At 36.7% G+C, this 21062-nt stretch overlaps 1 protein-coding gene across 1 annotated transcript; it reads left to right on the top strand.

The window, feature by feature from the left end:
- The first annotated feature begins 1990 nt into the window (after positions 1 to 1990).
- LOC105053415 (cyclin-A2-1) lies at positions 1991 to 17175 on the top strand. Its single transcript, XM_010934548.4, has 12 exons — positions 1991 to 2242; positions 4689 to 5044; positions 5277 to 5598; positions 5951 to 6057; positions 6418 to 6510; positions 9624 to 9757; positions 14812 to 14887; positions 15017 to 15093; positions 15235 to 15268; positions 15362 to 15511; positions 15593 to 15727; positions 16694 to 17175. Exons 2-12 carry the CDS (start codon positions 4751 to 4753, stop codon positions 16748 to 16750), a joined length of 1479 nt encoding a protein of 492 aa, XP_010932850.1. The 5' UTR covers positions 1991 to 2242; positions 4689 to 4750; the 3' UTR covers positions 16751 to 17175.
- Positions 17176 to 21062: the final 3887 nt, after the last annotated feature.

Here is a 21062-nt window from a genome sequence, read left to right as displayed (position 1 = left end):
TGCAGAGGAAGTGGCGGTGGTACAGGAGGCAGTTGATGTGGATAGTGATGGCGTTGTAGACATCAAGGAGGGTGATGCCAAAGTTGAGGTAGGTATCGAGGGCTGCATGGTTAGAGCTGGTGAGGGTGGGATCAGAGATGAGGATGGTAGCATCGGAGAGGGTAAGAGAAGAGGAAAATGAAGAAGAACTAGACTTACTGGAAGAAAATAAATATATGAATCATTGGGTGTGAAAAAAATGCATGGATGACTCAGGCAGTGCCCGCATAAAAATAAATGCCATTCAAACATGTGATGTTCAAAGAGTCCATATACATGGTACATGGACTGCTCTGCCAATGTAGAACTTCTATTTTAATATTATATATATTAGATATATTAGATTAGATGTGCATTACACATTCAAAAATCACATGGTGATAAAATAGATTAGGGGTGGCAAAAGATCGGATATGGATGGAGTTAACCAATATCCGTAATCATCTCATTAGAAAAAAAAATCATATCCATACCCATCCCATACCTGTCTCAGATTGAGTCGAGCAAAATAGAGATATAAGGATGGGTCAGGTCTAGTATACTCGAAGTCTTTCTTCTGATAAAAAATCTCAAACCCCCCTGATAAAAAATCTCCTCCAATCTTTGATAAAAAAAGAAGCAAAAGGCAAAAAAAAAAATCAATATATATGGAAAAATATCTTATCTTTTAATTTATTTCATCTTTCCTTTGATTTGTCTGCAGGAGTCTCAATTGGATGGGAGTTTGGAGGCATGGAGTGGCCGAATAGGGAAGCTTAGACGATGGCTAGGATTTTGTTGGAGCCGTGGACACCATCTTTCTCCCCTCTTGCTCCGCTATCTAGCTGGTGGTCCTTTGGGCCCCTAGACCCATACCATACCGATGTCCTCAATCGACAAATGGGCAGATGATGCTCGATCTAGCTAATAGAACCCTATTTGCCCCATCCCTTGAGTGAACGATTCCGATCCCTCTTCTTCTTCGCTGTTAGTATCCTCCTCATCCACCCCCAAAACTCCATTAGCACTATAAGTAAGATCTTTTTACTTTCTCTTTGCCGTTAGCACCCTCTTCGTCTACCATCAAGCCCCTGCCAGGCCATGACTAGGGTTTGGGTGTCAAGGTGGGGAGAGTGGGGACCCGATGGACTGCCACTAGGGATTAGGTGTCGGGGTGGGGGTGGAGGCAGTGAGGATCTGGATGACTAGGATTTTATTTAAACGAGAGAGATATTTTATTATATATTTATGTATGTATGTATGCATGTTCGTATATATGTATAAATATATATATTTATACATACACACGTATATACCGTATATTTATATGTATATATATATCATGATGGATTCGGAGTGGGGCATGTCATTATCTGTATTCGATTTGAATTCATTTTAATTTTTTTTTTTTAAAAAACTCATATCTATTCTTTCTCTTAATTGAGTCCGATAAAATCTACCCTACTACTGGGATCAAATTGGATATCCGGTGGACCGATAAAAGTGCTACCCCTGGCTGCAATGAAATTCCAACTCACACATCCCAAACCAGCACCTTCTTATGCGTTCCCTTTCCCTTTCCCTGACTAATACGCAAGATCCAACCCAATGGCCAGTGGTGGTTCCCTGGCGTCCACGTGACTACACATGTACTCTCTCTCGGAAGATTGCCACAAACGCTTCTATGCGAAAGCCAACAATCACCGTCAAAATCGGACGTATCCCATCTGCTCCTCTTCTTCGACGCGTCATATCTTTGGATAACGATGCCGTCGCACGACGCTGTAAACGGACGGTTCCGATGCTTAAAATCAGGTAACAATGACGGTGGATTCTGCCATCGCAAATAGATCGCGCGCGGGTGGCACATGTAGTCCCGGACAGGTCACGTGGTAAATATATGGAAAACCCTGACCTTTTTCGGGACCCAAATCGAAATCCAAACCGAGATCCGGCGGCAAAACCAGGGGACGAAGAGGAGAGCCTCACTCCGCCCTCCTACTCGCAGAGGCGGAAAAAAAAAAAGGGAAAAAAATTGAAGCGCTTCTCCTCTCTCTTTCTCTCGGTCTTTAAATAAACATAAAGGCCGAAGAAAGAGGGTGAGGATTTCGAACTCCGAAGGCGTCTCCTTGCTCGCCAGCTTTCTCTCGTCTCTGTCCTCTCTCGCCCTCTATGTCTTCCGCTGGAAGAGAAGGAGAGACCGGTAGAGTTTAACTGGATCGAGGTATGGGCATTCCGTTTTTGGAACTGAGGTCGTTCGCTCCGATTACTCTTTTGCCCACTGATTTCTTGCTTTTTGTTTTTTGTTGGTCGATTGCTTTGAATTCTTTTACTTTTTATTTTGATGTCCATTCTAGGGTTTGTGATATTGGAATTGTATATCATGGATCCCGGGTTTGTGGGCGCCTGGGCGGGTTGATCGGGTAAGATCAGGAGGATTTGTTTCCGGATCTACTGATTTCTAAATGATTATTTTTTATTTTTTACGTAATTTTTTGAATTTTCAAGAAAGTTTTTAAGCAGAGCGGTTGTCTTGGGAGGTAGATGTGCTGCTTCTTGATGTGCTGACGGTTTAGAATTCAGCCGTCTTAGATATTTCTTTAGCCAAAGAAATCGATTTATTGAGTGATGGGGTTTGGGGTCGAGAATTGGCTCCATGATTTTGGTCTTTTTTTTTAAAGAAATCTTTCATTTGTTTGCTTTTCTTCTCATTAATCTTGTTGATGTGGAGCTGTGTTTTTTTGGTTGTAATTTACATTTTGGTCGTAATTTACATTCTTGATTCTGAGATCCTTTTACATTGGTGATAGTGAGGAAGAGAACCCGTTGGTTGATTTAGTTATGCGCGCCACTAGGGTGATGACTTTGGCTGGCAGAGGATCTTGGAAAGGTCTGAAAAAAAAGGAGAACTTGGGTTACTGTAGTGTGATGGGAGACGCTTCGCTTTATTTTTTTTAAAAATATTCCTTGTAATATACTTATCTTGGACATGTCTGACAAAAATGCTCTCATTAAAAAGCTGATCTCGGGTGGATTGTAAGGCACAATGCAAGTTGTGTCACTGTTACACAATGTACTGCTATCAAGGTTAAACTTGAGGAATACTACAGTAGAGCAAGAAGAAAGTCTAGGCTACCATACATTTTTTAATGTTAATACAAGCTTATGTTCTTGAGAATTGCAATAGTTTGTTCTACAAGTAAACAGATGACTTGAGTTCATTCGCACAAATGTGAAGTAGACTGAAGTGTGACACATAATTATTACCGGATGATGAAAGAACATAACCTTTGAGGGATTTTGCTTCTTTCTTTTCTCCTAAAAAATGGACCTGTTTTCCTGGAATAAAGTAGCTACGTTAAAAAATCAAAAACTACCAATTATTTATTGGCCCTATTGTTTTATAAAACTTATGGACTTGGGAAATCGATATTTTCTAGCTACTGGCTTGCCAATTAATCTAGATGGTTTAGCATGAAGAATTTCAAGTGTTATACTTTTGAATAAATATACTGATATGGTGTAAAACAAAATTGGAATGTGTTATTAGAGAATCACTGTCCATGAGAAACTGAGCTCTGCTTGAAGCATAAAAGATGTGTAGATGTCAAAAACACACCATGGAATAGTGTCCAAGAAACATGTTATTGCATTATTACTATTTTAAGTTTCAACACTTTACAGGTTTGAAAATCTTTGGTCTTTTGTCTATGCATGTCTGCCACTCCTGGATTATGTGAAGAGGGTCACTATAAGATGCTTTCTCTTATAAATTGTGAATAGAAGAATTTAAATGAAGCACACAGGTTTTGCATTTTCTTGCAGAAAAACTAATTTGAATCATCATTTTTAAAATCTTTGCTTACAGATCAGCAATTTATTTTGTTGAGAATTTCCATCAAACTATTCTCTGTTAATTATGTGATGATACCTTTAAGTAATAAATTCTTTGCCCAGCAAAATGATGATGCTTAAATATCCCAGCAAAGGACATGGCAAATGTGGTCCAAGAGTGAGCTCGATTGGATTGCCATACTTCTAGATTTAAATTTAATTGATTTCAGTTGAAACATTAGAAGTTGGCTGTGAGACAAAAATATAGGCTGCTTTTTGCATGAGGTTGATGAGCTTTAACATTAATGATAACCTAAGCAAATGACTTTGATGCATATGTCCACATTGTGCAGCCAAATTTTGCCATAGCAATACTGTAATAATGTTCTTTTAAAAAAAAAAAAAATCTAACTTGACTTTTGTATCATGGATAGTCAATATTTTTTGGTTAGTTGGAGGAACATGATGTCATATGGGTGCTTGCATGACTGCCTTGAATTGGTGTTTTCCTATGAACAATTGGTCCCTTATTCATGCAGTAATGTTTTCAAGTTTCTCATCCGATTAGTTTCTTTAGCTAAAACCTTAAAGAGGGGTTTAGTCGTGTGCTATGGTTAAATGACCATTTATGATGGCCAACTATTTGATATTTTATTAAGTACAACACTAATCAAGTTTCTTGGAATTTGTCTTGGTTATAACATGAGGCTTCACAAGTAGATCAGTATACCTAGCCACAATGGATCCTTTTTCTTTTCTTTTTAGTCCTTCCTACCTTTGTTTCATCATTTTTTTTTCTACTTTTGTAATTACTCAAGTTTGGTATGAATGGGCAGGTTCCGTGAACAGTTGCATTTGAGAGTGGTGCATCTTATTCTTTAAGTCCTAGTTAGCCAAGATGAAGGAAAATTCCATAACTGCTGGTTATGGAGTGCCTAATGTTCGAATCACACGTTCTCGAGCCGTTGCAATCCGTGAAAATGGGGGCGTGCTCCCATTGATACCATCACTTGCAAAGCGAGAGGAGATGCAAACACAAGGAAAATACAAGAGGGCAGCTACAGATGAGAACAGTCAAACTGCTTCTCTTACTGCAGGTTTTCAGCACAAAAAGAGAGCAGTACTTAAGGATGTCAGCAATATATGTACTGATAATTCATCTAGGCACTGCATTCCTGGAGCAAACGTGCAGGTTGTTGACCTTCTCTCTTTAGATTATGAAATTTTGTGTTTCAAAATCTAGAAAAAAGTCTATGCATTCAACTGTGAAATTTAAATTTATTGTCAATATAGGGAAACAAATTAAGCTCTGTCTGAGTTTTAGCTTGTTTAACTTTATCTGTTGCAAATACTACAACTTTACTGTTATTGTTTTCTTGTCTTTACCACTTGGGAAATTAACTTTTCTTCTTTTGATGATTCAGTGTAAGACCTCCCAGCAGGTTAAAGTGGGCTGTTCTAAAGCCAAGCGATGGTCTGACCAGAAGAATTATAAGTTAGCCCCAGCCATTTCTGTTGAAACTGCGGTACTTCATGATATCACGAAAAATAAAGTGGCTGAAGAAATTCCAGAGGTAGGAATATTGGAATCAAAAAAAGCAACTGTTCCAGCAAAAGTGGATGAACACCATTTAGCCCTACAAAATAGGGAGAGTGTCAGGGATGGGGAGAGCACCTGTGATACAACTTTCTTGGAGGAACATAACTTCAGAGAAGGAACTGAAATCATCAATCATTCAAATACTGGTTGGTATTAGTTTTTCTGTTTCAATTTTAACTTGATATGTATCATCTTTGTGAATTATGGTTGTCTCTAGACTACTTTGAGCACTGGATCGCCAGTAGCAATGACAAACTAAACAATGGCGATTCATGAAAAAGGCTTTTAATCACAGTTTAGCTGAATAGCCAATGAAATCAGGCATATATTGATGGAAAAGGCTTTTTTTTTTTTTGGTTCACATAAATTTTAGCTCATGTATTTGATAATTTAGGCGGTTCATTTATCTTCTACTGCCAATTCATACCAGGAAATTTATGACTGGGGTGCTGAATATTTCAATTCTGTAGTGATTAAATATAAGCTTTGATGATCCAGGAGGCTTCACTGGGAAAGGTATTGTAGATATTGATGCTGACCATGGAATTCCTCAGATGTGTAGCATTTATGCTGAGGACATATATACGAATTTACGTTCTGCAGAGGTATCCTTAACAGACATTTTTTTTAAATATTGATGCAGCTGTATCTTCTTTATTCTCTGTCCCTCTCTGGGTTATTGTTTTTCTAATATTTAATAGATGTTAGGTTTTCATCAAAGTTCTCCTTTCTTTTCTTTTCCTTTTTCTTTTCTCATTTGCTGCTATTTTACATGTCAAATTTGGTTCGGACAATCCCTATGATGTTGATATATGTAACTGTATTTGGGAAATTTTTTATCTAGCACAAAATCTTTTTTTTTTCCATTTCTCCCTCATTTTTTTGATCAATACATTACTATTATGCAGTTCTTTATTTACTTGATATACTGCTTGTTACTTGACCTTAAATCTATATTTCTTCAGCTTATTCGAAGACCTTGCTTCAATTTCATGGAAACAATGCAGCGAGATACCACACAAAGCATGCGGGGCATTCTAATTGATTGGCTTGTGGAGGTTTGTTAATTTTCTTATTTTTCCTTAAATTTTTATGTTCATTTTCTGCTAAAGATACTTGTTCTTTGTTATAGATCCTGGAGATTGAAAGGTGAGCATGATCACTAAAGGCATTATTAAGAAAAAAAGAACATAACAAATCTTGAATTAGTTTTGTTTACTAAAATTTATTAGAATGAGTTGGAGATGTGAAGACTTTATTTTGGTTGTACACTACTACTTTTAAATTAAGCATTTGGTATATGATTGTTGTCTTTCTTTATCCAAACAACTGACAAAGGAGAGACATTTGCTTTGGCAATTTTCAGTATTGGCAATTGCCAAATTAAATTGTTGATGGAATGCTACAATACAAAATTTTAGCCAACCACAGACCACCTACCTTCTTTTTTATACTCCAATCTAGATCGGAAAACATTACTTTGATGTTGCATCAAAATTACTAAAAACTATCTACATTTTTCTAAATTATGTTGGGAGTAAAATGTCACATCTTTTTATCACATAAAATATTTCTTTGAATGAATATTCATTACGGAACTTGGGTTACTTCCAAAATGAATTGTCTAAGTAAACTACAATATAGGGTCCAACACAGAGTTTCATTAATAAATGGTCAAGACATGATTTTAAGAACTAAAAGAAATTTAGGAGCCCTGACCAAAAGGTTAAGTATACACAAGAGTTAAGGTTGGAAATCCTAATTTCATAATGCATAAACAATAAAAGCTCTTTCTTCCACTTCACCATACTTGTTATTTTTGAAAAATAAGTTATTTATTAGCTCAACTTTAAGCCAAGTTAAATAAAGGATACTATAAATATGCAAATATTTTGGATCAACTATTTGAAATTAAGACTGGACTGTCCGAATCTGGTTCCACCAGAATCAAGGTCGCTGTTAACCATGACTCATTCAAATCCTGAGGGATGATTTCATTTTCAAACTTGAGACATTGCTTAAATGTGTTTTCTAGTTGGATTATAGTGTAACTATATATTTGACCACATAACCATATTGAATGCTTGACCGAGATGGCAACAGGGTGGGTAAGCCATTACCCATGCCTGCCTTGCAATTGGGAACCATGTGCACAGACCCACATTGTACTCACCTTGAGGCTGGGCAGGCCAAGTAGAGTTAGTTGGGGTGGGTTGAGGTGGGTGCAGTTGCAAAAATCATTTTTTGGGCATAAAAATCAAATAAATAAAAAACAAATAGAAAAGCTAATCTCAATGCTTCACATAACATTAGACAAAATAAAAAGTGGAGATATGGAATATAGCGAACCAAATGTTCAACAATGGTAGAGACAACAGATAGAAATATTATTCTTTAGGAAGTCAAATATCCCTTAAACTAAGGAAAGCAATCCAAAAAAAAAAAAAAAAAAAAAAAAAAAAAAAAACTAAAGATGTATCCTGTAGCTTTTAACATGATTAATCTTTCTCATGATTGATCACAATATTTTTTTCTCCATTATCATCATAATCATCAAGGCTTATATATAATTAAGTTAGGTTTTGGGCAGGCATTGCCATTATCTGCGTTCGCCTTGGATGTGGTAGGGCGTTTAGAATGAAGACCTTCCCTTGCCACTGATTTTAAATGGGTAGGGTAAAACCTGCTCCATCAAGGTCGGGTCAGGTCACATATCCGGTGGGGCAGAGTAAATTACCACCACTAATGCTAGAAATGCAAACATTGTAATAGGTTTGCCAGCTTTGAGGCTAGGCACCCACCATGCGAAATACCTAGTGTGCGTTTTAATCAATGCTTGGATATTATATATCAATGGTATAACACCATGATATTTAATGAAAGAAAAAACATGACCATGCCCAATCAGATAAAACTCAGCTGGTTAGGTATGGATGAGGCACCCTTTCCAGTTTCATGCCCAGTTCAGTTCTAACAGTGTTGCTTCTGTGGGTTCATGTGAGCTGTACATCTGTGCATGGCCAACCCATTCAGGATTTTATCCCTCTGAGTTGGTCTATTATTGTCCTTGCTTTTGCTTACTAGCTGTAATGGAGAAATGTAACGGTTAACTGAACATGCGACTCATGAGATGTCAGGACCTTGATTGAAGGGCACAGACTGGAACATAACTTTTTCCATTAGTTTCTGGACTGACTCTAAGGCAAGCAAGAGAGACCTGATACTCTGATATTGCTTTAGCTGCATCAATCTACATAAATCAAGCTAGGATCCCCAGTTAGTGAGTTAAAAAAAGTGATGTTATGGCATTGAAGTGGTACCATTGATTAGGTGAAGTCTAGTGTAAGAAGAATTGGAGATGAGTGAGGTTTGATGAAATTGTGCAAACAAGCAATACATGCTGGTGCCTGAAAATTATCTGCAAATGTCACATTTCAGCTACTAAATGACAATCATACATAGCCATGGGAATCATCAATAAGCTTCTCACATGGACTTTAGGTTTATTGCTTTTTTAATGAAGTCTATTTTGTAGAATATTTTACTGATATTAGCTTTAGGTTAAATGGCATTGGCATCACTCCAATGGAGGCTTCGAACTAGTTCCAAAATCTCTAATGAAAATATTGCGTGCATAGTTTGACAACATTCTAGAGATGAGGTAGAGTGATCTTTGATTGAAGGGATGCATGCTTGGATACAGTTATGGGTAGGCTGGCTTGCAGAAAATGAATTTAAGTTATTTTAAAGAAGTGGAAAAAGAAATAACCTTCATTGTCTGGTGCATCTAGTACATGCAGACTATAATTCATTGGCATTTTGTTTGAGGAAAAGGCCTTTCTGGTCAATACTTAGGTCAAAAGGCTTAAGTGTATCAATGTTTACCATAGTAGGACTTGTTTTTGTTAGTAAATGAACACACACGTTTGCACTGCCCTTGTATTTGCTTTCTAATGATGCTGAAGATAAAAGAAAATATACATTCTTATCAGAGCCTTAATGCTGACTTGCAACTTTATTAGGTCCATAATGTGTTTTTATGGATTAGAATAGGTGGATTGTAGTACTGGATGCTTAGTTTGCCTTTTTTTTTTTTTCTTACAGGAAAAGCTAATATTGGTTTAACAGTACATGCTTCATTATGTTTTTTTTTCCCTTCATTCCCTTGCAGGTTTCTGAGGAATATAGACTTGTTCCAGATACACTTTACCTTACAGTTTATATTATTGACTATTTTCTTTCTCACAACTATATTGAACGACAAAGGCTGCAACTACTTGGCATTACATGCATGCTGATTGCTTCGTAAGTTTCCCCTTTTTCTTCATTTCTCATTAATTCAACAAATTATATACAGTATTTACAGCTAAAAAATATGGTTGGTGATGTCTAGTGTAGGAACAGTAAAAGTATTTTCCTTGGGAAAGGGAACCCTGTCTGCCATCTTATTTCTATGAAAATGTTTGATTTGTTTCTCTGCAATGTCACTGCAGCAGAGTTTGACTAGTAATAGAAACCAGGTCTAACATCTAGGTAGTAATTTCCATGTGGATCATATAGACTTCAGCTTGATTGTTGTGAACGATTCCTATATGTGGTTGTATTTTGGTATTTTATTGATTAAAAACTTTGTTCTTCTTTGCAGTTACTTAATATCATATGATTCCTAGAAAGCATGATCTATATGAAACTTAATTTTGTATCATTGATTGCTCATATCTTTCAAATGGGTATTGTTATTGGACATCTATCTTGTAGAGAGAAGGTCACAGCTTATATCTAATTAGTGATAGAAATGTGTTAGATCTCATCTGAAACCCACTAAATTATGATTCAAGGTATGCATTGCAAGTGAATAGGTTCATTTCCAAACATGTCTGGTTGGGGTCAGCTAATGCCAACATCATGAGTATCATCTAAAATTCAAAATTAAATAGATACAGGTAGATTAGGACCTTCATGTTTGTCCAAAATCAGCTTTATATGGTGAAAATGATGCACTTTTCAAAGCTTGAACTATCACTACAATTATATTGTATCAAAACTCCTTGGAGTCTTCTGTGCTGTTATCATGAATGGCTAGCTTGGCCAATAAAGCTATATAACAAGTGGCTTGGTCTCTCTCTCTCTCTCTCTCTCTCTCTCGCTCTCCCTTCTCTTCTCTCTCATTGATCTAATCAGGAAGAAGGAAGATTTCCTTCAACCTGCTCAACTCGAATCTCTCAAAAGAAAACTAGAAGAAGATTGAAGAATTGCGAAAGTAGGGCTTAAGTCCCTTTGTTTTCATTGATTGATTCTCTACACATTACATAAACTGAGGTATCATAATGGTGAGGTCTGTCCTTACATAATTTGGGTTATATTCTTCTTCTTATCTTCATAGGGACATCCATCATTGAATAATTAGGGTTGGACAATAGAACTAGGTTTCTAAAAATATGATAAATATAAAAATTATGAAAAAAATATTAAAATTTTATGAGAGATAGATTTTGACTTCTACATCGATTTTGCTATTTATTGCTTTGCCTAATTCTTTTCTTCACAGATTGGAAGATAACCTTTGGTCAAAGTCTTTCTTAAAAAGGAAAGTTTTGGTTTGACCAATCTATTTTGAGATTCAAACGATGGAATTTTGGCTCAATTTAGCCCTTGAGAGGTGGTCCAAAGTTATAGATCACTAAAAGATATCCAATTTAAAAAATAGATCATCTCAATCGGGCATCATATGACCAAATTATAGTCTTATGATGTTTGGCATGCAATTCAAATTTCTGATGTGGCAGATCTTGCTTTTGGATTCTATCCAGTGGTCAAAGTGGTCTACATCGAGTCTAAGGTTCTTCCTGGACCAGTACTTCCCTTGATTAGAGGATTTAGCTCTTGCTAAATCAAAATTGAAGGTGGAGAAATGCTTATTTCCCCATCTTGTGGTTTAACTATTTGGCTTTGCTTGAAGATGATTTTTGACCTTGATCTTCTTAAATCTCGGGTCTCAGCGAATCATTTGGTTTGCTCCAGCATATGGATTTTGTGGTATGGACACTTCTTGTCATCCTTTCTGGCTATCGACAATGACTACGGCGACTTGATCTTGATCATGGTTGATAGATTGATGGAACTAATGGACGAGAGCTTGGTCTCTTATGAGTAGTATCAGCTTTTCTAACCATCATCACGAACTTACTGTAGGTATTAACAAGTCACTTTGTCGGGGCAGTAGTCACAAGGTTTATGTTTCCTTGTGCTTTGGAAGTATAAGTCTTTGGAAATATCGCATCTTGATCTCAAAGGTATGAGCTCCCAAGAATAAATTGGCAGATATCCAAAGGAACTATTTTATAAGTTACCTCACTAATATATCTATCAGTGATGGCGAACTTGAAAGTATATTGTTTGGTGATCTTCAACTTCACATCCTTTTGAATCCAATTGAGAGGGTAATATGTGCTTGGTCTGCAACCTCAGCTTCTGAACCAGATTTTCATAGACGAGGTTTTTTTGGCTTTTGAGATCTAAAATAGTCTCAATGATATTTTGCTTCACTTGGATCTTCAAGCCATAAGAATTCCTCTCGTGCCTCTAAATATGTCTTAGTTGCTGTCTTCAATTTTCTTGCCATCAAGCTCAATTTGGAGTTTGCTTACTCAAATTCGGACAGTTCCTCAACCTCGATAGCATTAAGGACTATCTTTCGTTTCTTCTCGGAATCCTTGTCTTTTGGCTTCTTTCACTTCGGCTTTAATTCAGGTTGAAGTTTCCAACATTTCTTGATGTGTTTGTAAAGATTGCAGTGATTATAATAAAGTTTTTGAGTCACGTTGGCGTGCTTCTTGCCCTTCTTGTTTTCTCTAGATTGATTTTTTTCCTTGATCTCCATGGCCTTCACGCTAGCTTTGCTAGTGTCTTCAACTTTGAAGACTTTCAGCTTGTTTCGGATACTCTTTTGGAAACCTTCCATGTACTTCATGAAAATTGTATGATCGCTGATGAAGATTCCAAAGGAGATTGCTTACTTACGGAACTTGATGGTATAGTTTTGGATGGATTGATCATACTTCTACCATAGGTGCTGCCACTTGATCCATCGATCCTCATGGCTGATTGGATAAAATCGTTTCTTGATTAGGCTCTTGAATTTTCTCCATTTCAAATGAGAAATCTCGTTATTTCTTATGTACGAATTCCATCACATGAGAGTATGACTAGAAAGCTTGATGTGAGTAAAGCTATTTTCTGGATGTTAGAGTATCCCTAGATAGTAAAATAGGTCTCTAACTAGTCTAGTCAGTTATCTAATCTTTTTGCATCAATAGTCCTATCGTATACGGGGATCTTGATTCGAGCTTCAACTTTAAATGGTTGAAGAGATAGATTTTTTTTTAATACCTCTAAGGTGCTCATCCTCATAGGATAGAGGATCTTCATCTCCAAATATAAGAGATAGCTTCACAATAGGAGTTGTTAGTGCTTGTGCTTGCGTTGAAGGTACCGCCAATCTGGAGACGACCTTAGTGAGTTGGACAATCTTCTCCTCCAGTTGTGTTAGATTTTCGTTTATCTCATCATTTATCGAGAAAGAACTAGTAGCCATACTTGCCTTTGTTCTTTGATGTACTTGAAGCATGGATTCTTGCTCCTATTTGCTTGTATTGTTCACGTGTCTAGACTGTAAACTAAAGCCCCCTGCAGATATAGAGGATTAATACTCTAATACCAACTTGATCTGATCGTGGAGAAAGAAGATTTCCTTCAATTAGCTCAACTTGAATCTCTCAAAAGAAAATTGGAAGATGGAAGAATTGCGAAAATAGGGAATAATTCCCATTTTCTTTCATTGATTGATTCTCTACACACTACATAAACTCAGGTGCATAGCTCCTATTTATAATAGTGAGGTGCACTCTTATACAATTTAGGTCAAATTCTTCTTCTTATCTTCTAGAAGGACGTCCACCATTAAACACTTTGAGTTAGACTCTTCTTCCTAGTTTAAATAGATTAGATCTCTAAAAAATATGATAAATATTAAAAATTATGAAACAAATATTAAAATTCTATGGGAGAGATCTCGATTTCTATATCAACTTTGTCTTCTATTGCTCTATTTATATTCTTTGTAGATTGAAAGATAACCCTTCAAAATATTTTTTGAAAAAGAAAGTTTCGATTTGACCAACCATTTTGAGATCAAAATAATGGAATTTTGACCCGATTTAGCCCCCTCTAAGGGTTGGTCCAAAATTGTAGATCTCAAAAAGATATCCAATTTCAAAAAAAAAAAAGGATCATATTAATCGGATATCGTATGATTAAGTTATAGTTTTTTGATGTTTGGCACGTGATTTGGCTTCTTGATATGGTGGATATTGCTTATGGATCATATCTAGCTCTTACTCGTAGTGGCTAAAGTGGTCCATATTGAGTCTGAGAATCTTCGTAGATCACTCACCCTTTTGTACTACAATTTCTCTTCCACTACAATCACTTGTCTTCCTTCTCTTGTACTTTCACATTGTTATTACTAAAATTATCTGAATATTTATTATATGGACAGTTTTCATTCTTTCTGAACATATTTACATATCATTGAATGCTAAAATTAGGTTAATTGAAAGTATGGTTCATATTTTTGCTCCTACATTGAAAATTGAATATGTATCTGATTTTTTTTTTAAAGTAAATCATAAATATCCATTCTTTTGTCCTTTGTGCTTATGAAGGTTGATGCAAAACACTGTAATTTTTGTGTCATTTTTATTTTATCAATTATAGCCAACCATCTTATGTTAGATGTATTTATTCCCTTGCCTTAGTTGGGACCACCTGTGCATCTCATATACATCACATATGCCTAAGACTGGTTCTCATCTGAGTAATGAGACAGATAAAGGGGGAGGGAGCACATGCACACAATGAGAAGGAGAGATGATTCTCGGAGTACTCATGATATCTTTCAAGATGGTCAAATCCTTACATTGAGACTACAATGCTTAATCACACATAATTGGATCCTGTACACAACACATTAAAATTTTCCATATTAGTGGATTTCTGGCTAGGTTTTAGGTTTTGTAGCTAGACCTGCCACATTGATGCTATTTTTTCTTGTTTCATTGGTTTTTCTACTCTTCATTGGTTTTATTGCGTGATTTTTTTTCCGAGTTCTTTATGTGGCCATTAGTTTTTCTTTTAATCTGGTATAATCTTGTTGTCTAATGTAGTTACTCTTTTACAATCAAGGATCCACGATCTATCTTCAGTCTTAGATGTATGCTTGTTGGGATGATATAAATTTGCATGGCTGTTTTCTTTGGTTATATTAATGAAAGCCATGAGTTTTGTTATTCTATTCACAGGAAATATGAAGAGATTTGTGCTCCTCGTGTTGAAGAACTCTGTTTTATTACAGACAACACGTACACTAAGGCAGAGGTATGCTTTTACCTTTTCGTTTTTAATCTTAACAGCGTGTTGCAAAATTCAGTACTGTTAGTCGGAAAACAATTTCCTCAATGAGAGTCATAACACATCATGTGAATATTGGTGGCTTCTGACTTACAGGTGCTCAAAATGGAGAGTCAAGTATTGAACTATTTAGGCTTTCAACTATCTGTGCCCACCATAAAAACATTTCTCAGGTTTTTAGATCTATCAGATTAAACAATTTCATAACTCATCTCTAAGGGTTTATGTAATTCCACTTTATGAGAGGCAGTATGAGAATATCTTAAAATTTAAGGTTCTAATGCCTACTCTTTTATCACTATGTTTATTTGCAGGAGATTCCTTCGAGCAGCACAAGCAACATATAAGGTAAGGTAGATTTTGAGAAAGGATGTGTTTGTACTCCACCCACTAGGTGATAAATCTGCAGGCTTGGTAATTTCCATTTGTTCTGATCTGCAGGTTCCAAGTCTGGCATTGGGATACTTGGCTAATTATCTGGCAGAGCTGACACTGATTGAATATAGCTTCCTGAAATATTTTCCTTCAGCCATAGCTGCATCTGCAGTGTTTCTTGCTAGATGGACGCTGGATCAGTCTGACCATCCATGGGTCTGCAAACAATTTCTTCACTTTTCCTTCCATCTAATTAAGTTTCGTTGATTGTGATTTCCATTTTATTCTTCTCTGCAGAATCCTACTCTGGAACATTACACCTTGTATAAGGCTTCAGATCTTAAAGCAACAGTTCTTGCATTGCAAAAGTTACAGATGAACTCCAAAAACTGCCCCCTGAATGCTATTCATGAGAAGTATAGTCTGCAGAAGGTATTCAGTGTTCTAAAATGTTGTCAAACTATTGTATAGTTACACATGATTTTATTTACCCCTGTATATGTACAGTATTTATACATATATATAAAGCTGGACTTGGCTTGAGTAGATCTTCACTCGGGTTCAGTTAAGTCTAGATTCGACAATGGGAATCCCACATTGATGATCTGAGCTGTCAAATATAATATGCTATTTACAGGCTGTTTGCACACTAAATCATGTGATTTAGAGACTCCTAGCTTATACATCAAATAATCAAAAAAACATATATAATTTAATGTTATTTAGGTTGTCTAATTTTTTGACCCCTTGATACATATGCCAGGGATCACTAAATTACATGATTTTTAGTATATAAGCAGTTTAGCAATAGCTTGGATCATTGATGTGGGATTCCCATTGTCCAATTTGGATCAGAGCAGATCTGGGTAGAGATCCGCTCAAGCATAGCCAAATCTAGCATCATACACAGGTGCACACACATATGCATAGACACATGCTCACCTAGATTACAAGTATCTTAAAGTATGTCCACTATAGATTAATTGGCAATGGAGCAAATCTTTGCAGCATTTTTGATTTGTAGTATTCCTAGAAAATTGATATGGTGCCAAATATCTTAAAGGTTTGATGATAGGTCTGGCACATCAAGTTATCCTCCATGGATCCTTATCCCTAGACCCTGCAGTGTTGGGAACCTCGTGCATTGGGACATTCTTTCTTGGTATTATAGAAGTGGAGAAAAATGTCGCGACACTTAACAAGAATTGTTCAAAATCCTTTCAGTGTAGTTTTAGCATGTCAATTTTACTCTTGGGATCTGATTCATAGTTAGCTCATGCTTTCTGTCTTATGATCAATTTTTAAGCCTTAGTATATCTGTAGTTAAACAGTACCATGAATCTTCAATTATTTCCATTATATAGGCAATTAGTAACTGCTGAGCAATGTCTTTGATAGTTCGAAGGTGTAGCTGCTCTGATGTCCCCAACACTGCAGCAATCAATCTTTTGTTGATAATTTGTGATCTATGCCTCGATCTTCAGTGGGCTGCCATTGGAGAGTGATCGCACTGAAGTTTCATTCCTCTGTTTTCTGATTCTTAGCAAAGACTGTGGATCTGCTTGTTATCTATTTGTCTCTCTTTTCATCTTTGTTTATGGTGGTGGGTGGTGCCTACTTTTTCATTTTAAATATCCCGGCTCTGGTATTTCCAAGCCAGCCCGTGTAACGTAAAGTTTATAAGAGGGATGGGAGTGGCTGAAATATGCCAAAAAAAATGTTTACTTCATTTCATGATTTTATTTTCTCATGTAAAAAAAACAGCTTGTGCATGGATTCATGCTTGTTTGTCTGTCTGTAAGAGGAAATTGTAACTTTCTGAAAGATGAATTTAAACAGTTTGAAAGTGCAATAATCTTCACTTTGTCACTGTTTTCTTATTGTTTTTACAATGGTGCTCTGAAGAAAAAGTATGGTTGGAGTCCTGTGGGAAAAACGGCTATCATGTTGCATGGAATGTAGTTGGGATTGCATGGCTTCTCAGAATTTCTCCAAGAGTAGATCTAGTAAAACCTCTTTTTAATTATGCAGAACTCAAATAATGGCAGGTTTTGATATGCGAACTTGATACTTGTGCGCTAACCTATGGCTGTTCCGTTACGCTTTGCCTTCATCAATCCCGCAAGGGCTGTTGACAATCCCCCATCCTCATAAATCCATATTCCTCGTGATTCCTTATGGTCTGCACGTAAACCATATTCACTGCTGGAACCATTTCCAATGGAAGCCTTTCCTTCTATTCTTTAATGACCTGGGATTAAGATAGTTTTGAGTCCGTTATCAACATTTTATAAGATTGAGAAAAAATCAATTAGTTATCCAAAGTATCGGGAGTAAAATTTTTGGCATCATCCAAGATCTATCTGGATTCTTTCAAAATCCTATTTTGACCCCTTGAATCTTTCAGTTAGCAGATAATATCTAGGGTGATGTCGACGTTAAGGGAAACATTGAGGCCCTATTTGGATGCGAGAAGGTTTTATTGATCACACAATACATTCTTGGCAGGATTTCTTAGGCAAAAAAAAAAGAAAAAGAGAAGGTCCTTGTGGGGTTTTGATGGGTTCTGAATTCGTAATCATAATGAAAGGGACAGTGCTCAACAAGGATCGGCTTTTCTAGTTACAATTAATCCCTAGTTCTTGGAGATACTTAGAAAATGGATTAGTTGCCTCCAAAAGATAACAATGAATTATCTGGAGGTAGCTCTGATCCCTTTTAATGGCACTTCTTTGATTGGGTGACTTCAACCGGCTGTCAGACGCATCTTCCATTGATATCTTCCTCTCCTCCTGTTGGACTCAACTTCCTCCCCTTCTCTTCCTCTTTTTCTCCCTCCATGGCCTATATTAGCTTTTGGTACTATGGATGAGCAGATCTAGTCTTTGACCATCGACGAAACTTCCCTTCTCCCCCCATTTCTCTTCGCGATGGTAGCTGTCACAGGGTCGATTCTTGGGCCAAATTTTTTACAAGAATCTCAGCCTTATGCTATACTGTCGCCCTCTTCAGTCAGCCTTCTCACAATTCCCACCCCAAAAATTGTAGCAACAAGCCAAAGGCAATTATTCAAGACAGAGAGAAATTTTATATATCTCTTTTATTGTAATTCTCGTAGAGTCTGGACACGAGATTCACCCAAAATTTCTGAATCTCACTAAGATACACTCTCAAGGCTTACTGCCGACGGCCATTATATATAAAGATTATACAGAGATGGTGGATAACTCTTCCAACCACTGGGAACTTCCAAAAACCGCTGCCAACCACTGCCAACTGCTCCAGAAAGTTTGGACAACTCCTCCAAAGAGTTTGGAACTGCTGGAAACTATCTAATATTGGGACTCGAGTCCTGCCTCCTAAGTCTCACGTCCCATGGCTCTTCTGGCCATGCAACCAGCGGCACGCACTCGTGCATCCCACTGCATGTCGGGTTGCACATCCAACTGTGTGCACCCGTGCATCTTGCAGTGTGTACTTGGTGTCTTGTTGTACTCTTGGCCACACGTCCTTTTATGAGCCTGGCTGCATGCCCTGCAGTACACATCCATGTGTCCTGTGTATTCGGCCAAGTGTCTGTGCGCCTTGCACGTCCTGTGCACCTGCGTACCCTACGGCCAATGCACCCATGGCCTTGTGCCTATGGCCTGTGCGCCCCACGGCCTGCATACTCTGCAGCTTTGTGCCTGCAGCCTGTATGTCACGCAGTCTTGTGTCTGTGGTCTATGTGCCCTACAGCCCCATGGTCTTGTGCGCCTAGCATGGTCTGTGCCCAATCTATGGCCTGTGTGCCTCGCATGCCCTACGGCCTATGCACCTACGCATGCTCTATGCCCTAGCCTGTGCACCCTGTGCGCCCCATGGCCTGCACAGCCGTGCGCCCCATGGCCTGCGTGCCCGCGTGTCCCACAGCTTGGGTTCTTTGACCTCACTTGAGTACGCTTTGTCTGAGTCTAGCATGTGCACTTATTAGGCTGGGTATGCATTTACTCGTGCTCACTTTTTCATGCGCCTTTGTCAATGTCCACACATATTTTATCTCGTCTGGCCATCCGCACATCGGACCAATTGATGGTGCCTTGCTGTGGTGGAGTCCCAGTTATGCTCTTGCTCGTTCGAGGTTGGCATGGCAAAGGCACGAGCCCATGCCAACTCATGTAAGCCACTAGCGACAGTCTAACAAACCACACCCATTCGAAGAGCCTGATGTCCTCGAAGGAAGATGTGACAGATATTCTTGGATCTTCTCTTCAAACTGTCACAATGCTGTTTCCTCCTCCCAACTAGCCTCACCATCTGATTCTCTTTTTCTTTGAACCAGATATTCAATGTCATCCTCCATCTTTGGCCATAAGAATATACAGCACAAGAGAGTTATCATACAGTCTCTTCTTGGATGACCAGCCCATTAAAAGTCATGAGATGGCCTCATTAACTACCTCCTTTGTCCCGCACCCTTAGGGACATAAAGTTTGTTGCCTTTGGCTATTAGCAGACCATCTTCGATCCAATATCTTTGAGCTACAACATCTGGATAGCATCCCGAACTCCATCGGTGAAGTCTACTTTAACAGTGGAAATAGTAGTAACCATCTTCCAGATACCTTTTTGACTTAAGACATCAATAAGAATGATGTGCCCTACGACAAAGCAAAGCTTCTCCTCATTTTTGATTACCAAGCCGAATAGATGTGGCAATATAGTCACTTTGATAGCAACAAAGAAGTCGTTGCCAAGGATTATATTGAAGTCGCCCAATGAAACCACCATCACATTCATCTTGCCGTCCCACCCACTGATGGCTACTTGGACGCCAAAGGTCACACTACAAGAAAAGAGAATTTTTACGATGAATTTATTTGCGACGGATTGTATTTTTGTCACAAATAAGACTATTTATGACGAAAAATTATTTTCTCGCTAATAATTAAATATTTATGATATTTTTTCAAAGTAAATAAATTATATTAACGATAAAGAAATTCATCATAAATATAAATTATTTACGATAATTATTTTTATTATAAATAATAAAATATTTATTTTAATTTTAAATTTTTAAATATTAATGATGAAAATAGTTTCATCGTAAATAATATAAGTGTTTGCGACGAAAACCCACTTTTCATCGTAAATATTTGTTATTTACGATCAAAAGTTTTCATCACTAATATTTGAAGAAAAAATAAAAAAATTTAAAAATTTAAAAATTATAGATTATTTGCAACGAAAATTTTTCATCGTAAATATTGATTATTGTCGATGAAAAATAATTATCCATCATAAATACATGCTTATTTATGATGAATATTTTTTATCACTAATATTTAAAAAAATAAAAAATTTTAAAAATTTTAAAATTATAGAGTATTTACGATAAAAAATTTACGTTGTAAATACCAGAGTATTGGCAATGAAAATAAATTTTTCATCATAAATATAAATTATTGATGATAAAAATTTTTGTCGTTAATATTTAAAAAAATTAAAAAATAAAAACTTATAGATTATTTATGATGAAAATATTACATCGTAAGTAATCGAGTATTTACGATGAGATACTGATTTTCATCATAAAATATGAGATGATTTACGATGAAATTTTTTATCGCTAATACGTGAAATTTTTTTTAAAAATTTAAAAACCATAGATTATTAGTGATAAATTTTTTTTATTGTAAATAATTATGTATTTAGGATGAATATCAACTTTCCATCACCAATACTCTAATATTTATGGTGAAAAACTTTCATCACTAATATTTAA

Source organism: Elaeis guineensis, chromosome 10 (assembly GCF_000442705.2).
Source record: "Elaeis guineensis isolate ETL-2024a chromosome 10, EG11, whole genome shotgun sequence".
Lineage (NCBI taxonomy): Eukaryota > Viridiplantae > Streptophyta > Magnoliopsida > Arecales > Arecaceae > Elaeis > Elaeis guineensis.
The sequence above is the reverse complement of the archived record's forward strand: the minus strand, read 5'-3'. Positions and strand labels throughout refer to the sequence as shown.

Coding starts and splice junctions, on each gene's coding strand:
- LOC105053415 (XM_010934548.4), top strand. CDS start 4,751: ATGAAGGAAAATTCCATAACTGCTGGTTATGGAGTGCCTAATGTTCGA. Junction 6,511..9,623: donor TAATTGATTGGCTTGTGGAG/GTTTGTTAATTT, acceptor ATTCCCTTGCAG/GTTTCTGAGGAATATAGACT. Junction 15,512..15,592: donor ATCAGTCTGACCATCCATGG/GTCTGCAAACAA, acceptor TCTTCTCTGCAG/AATCCTACTCTGGAACATTA.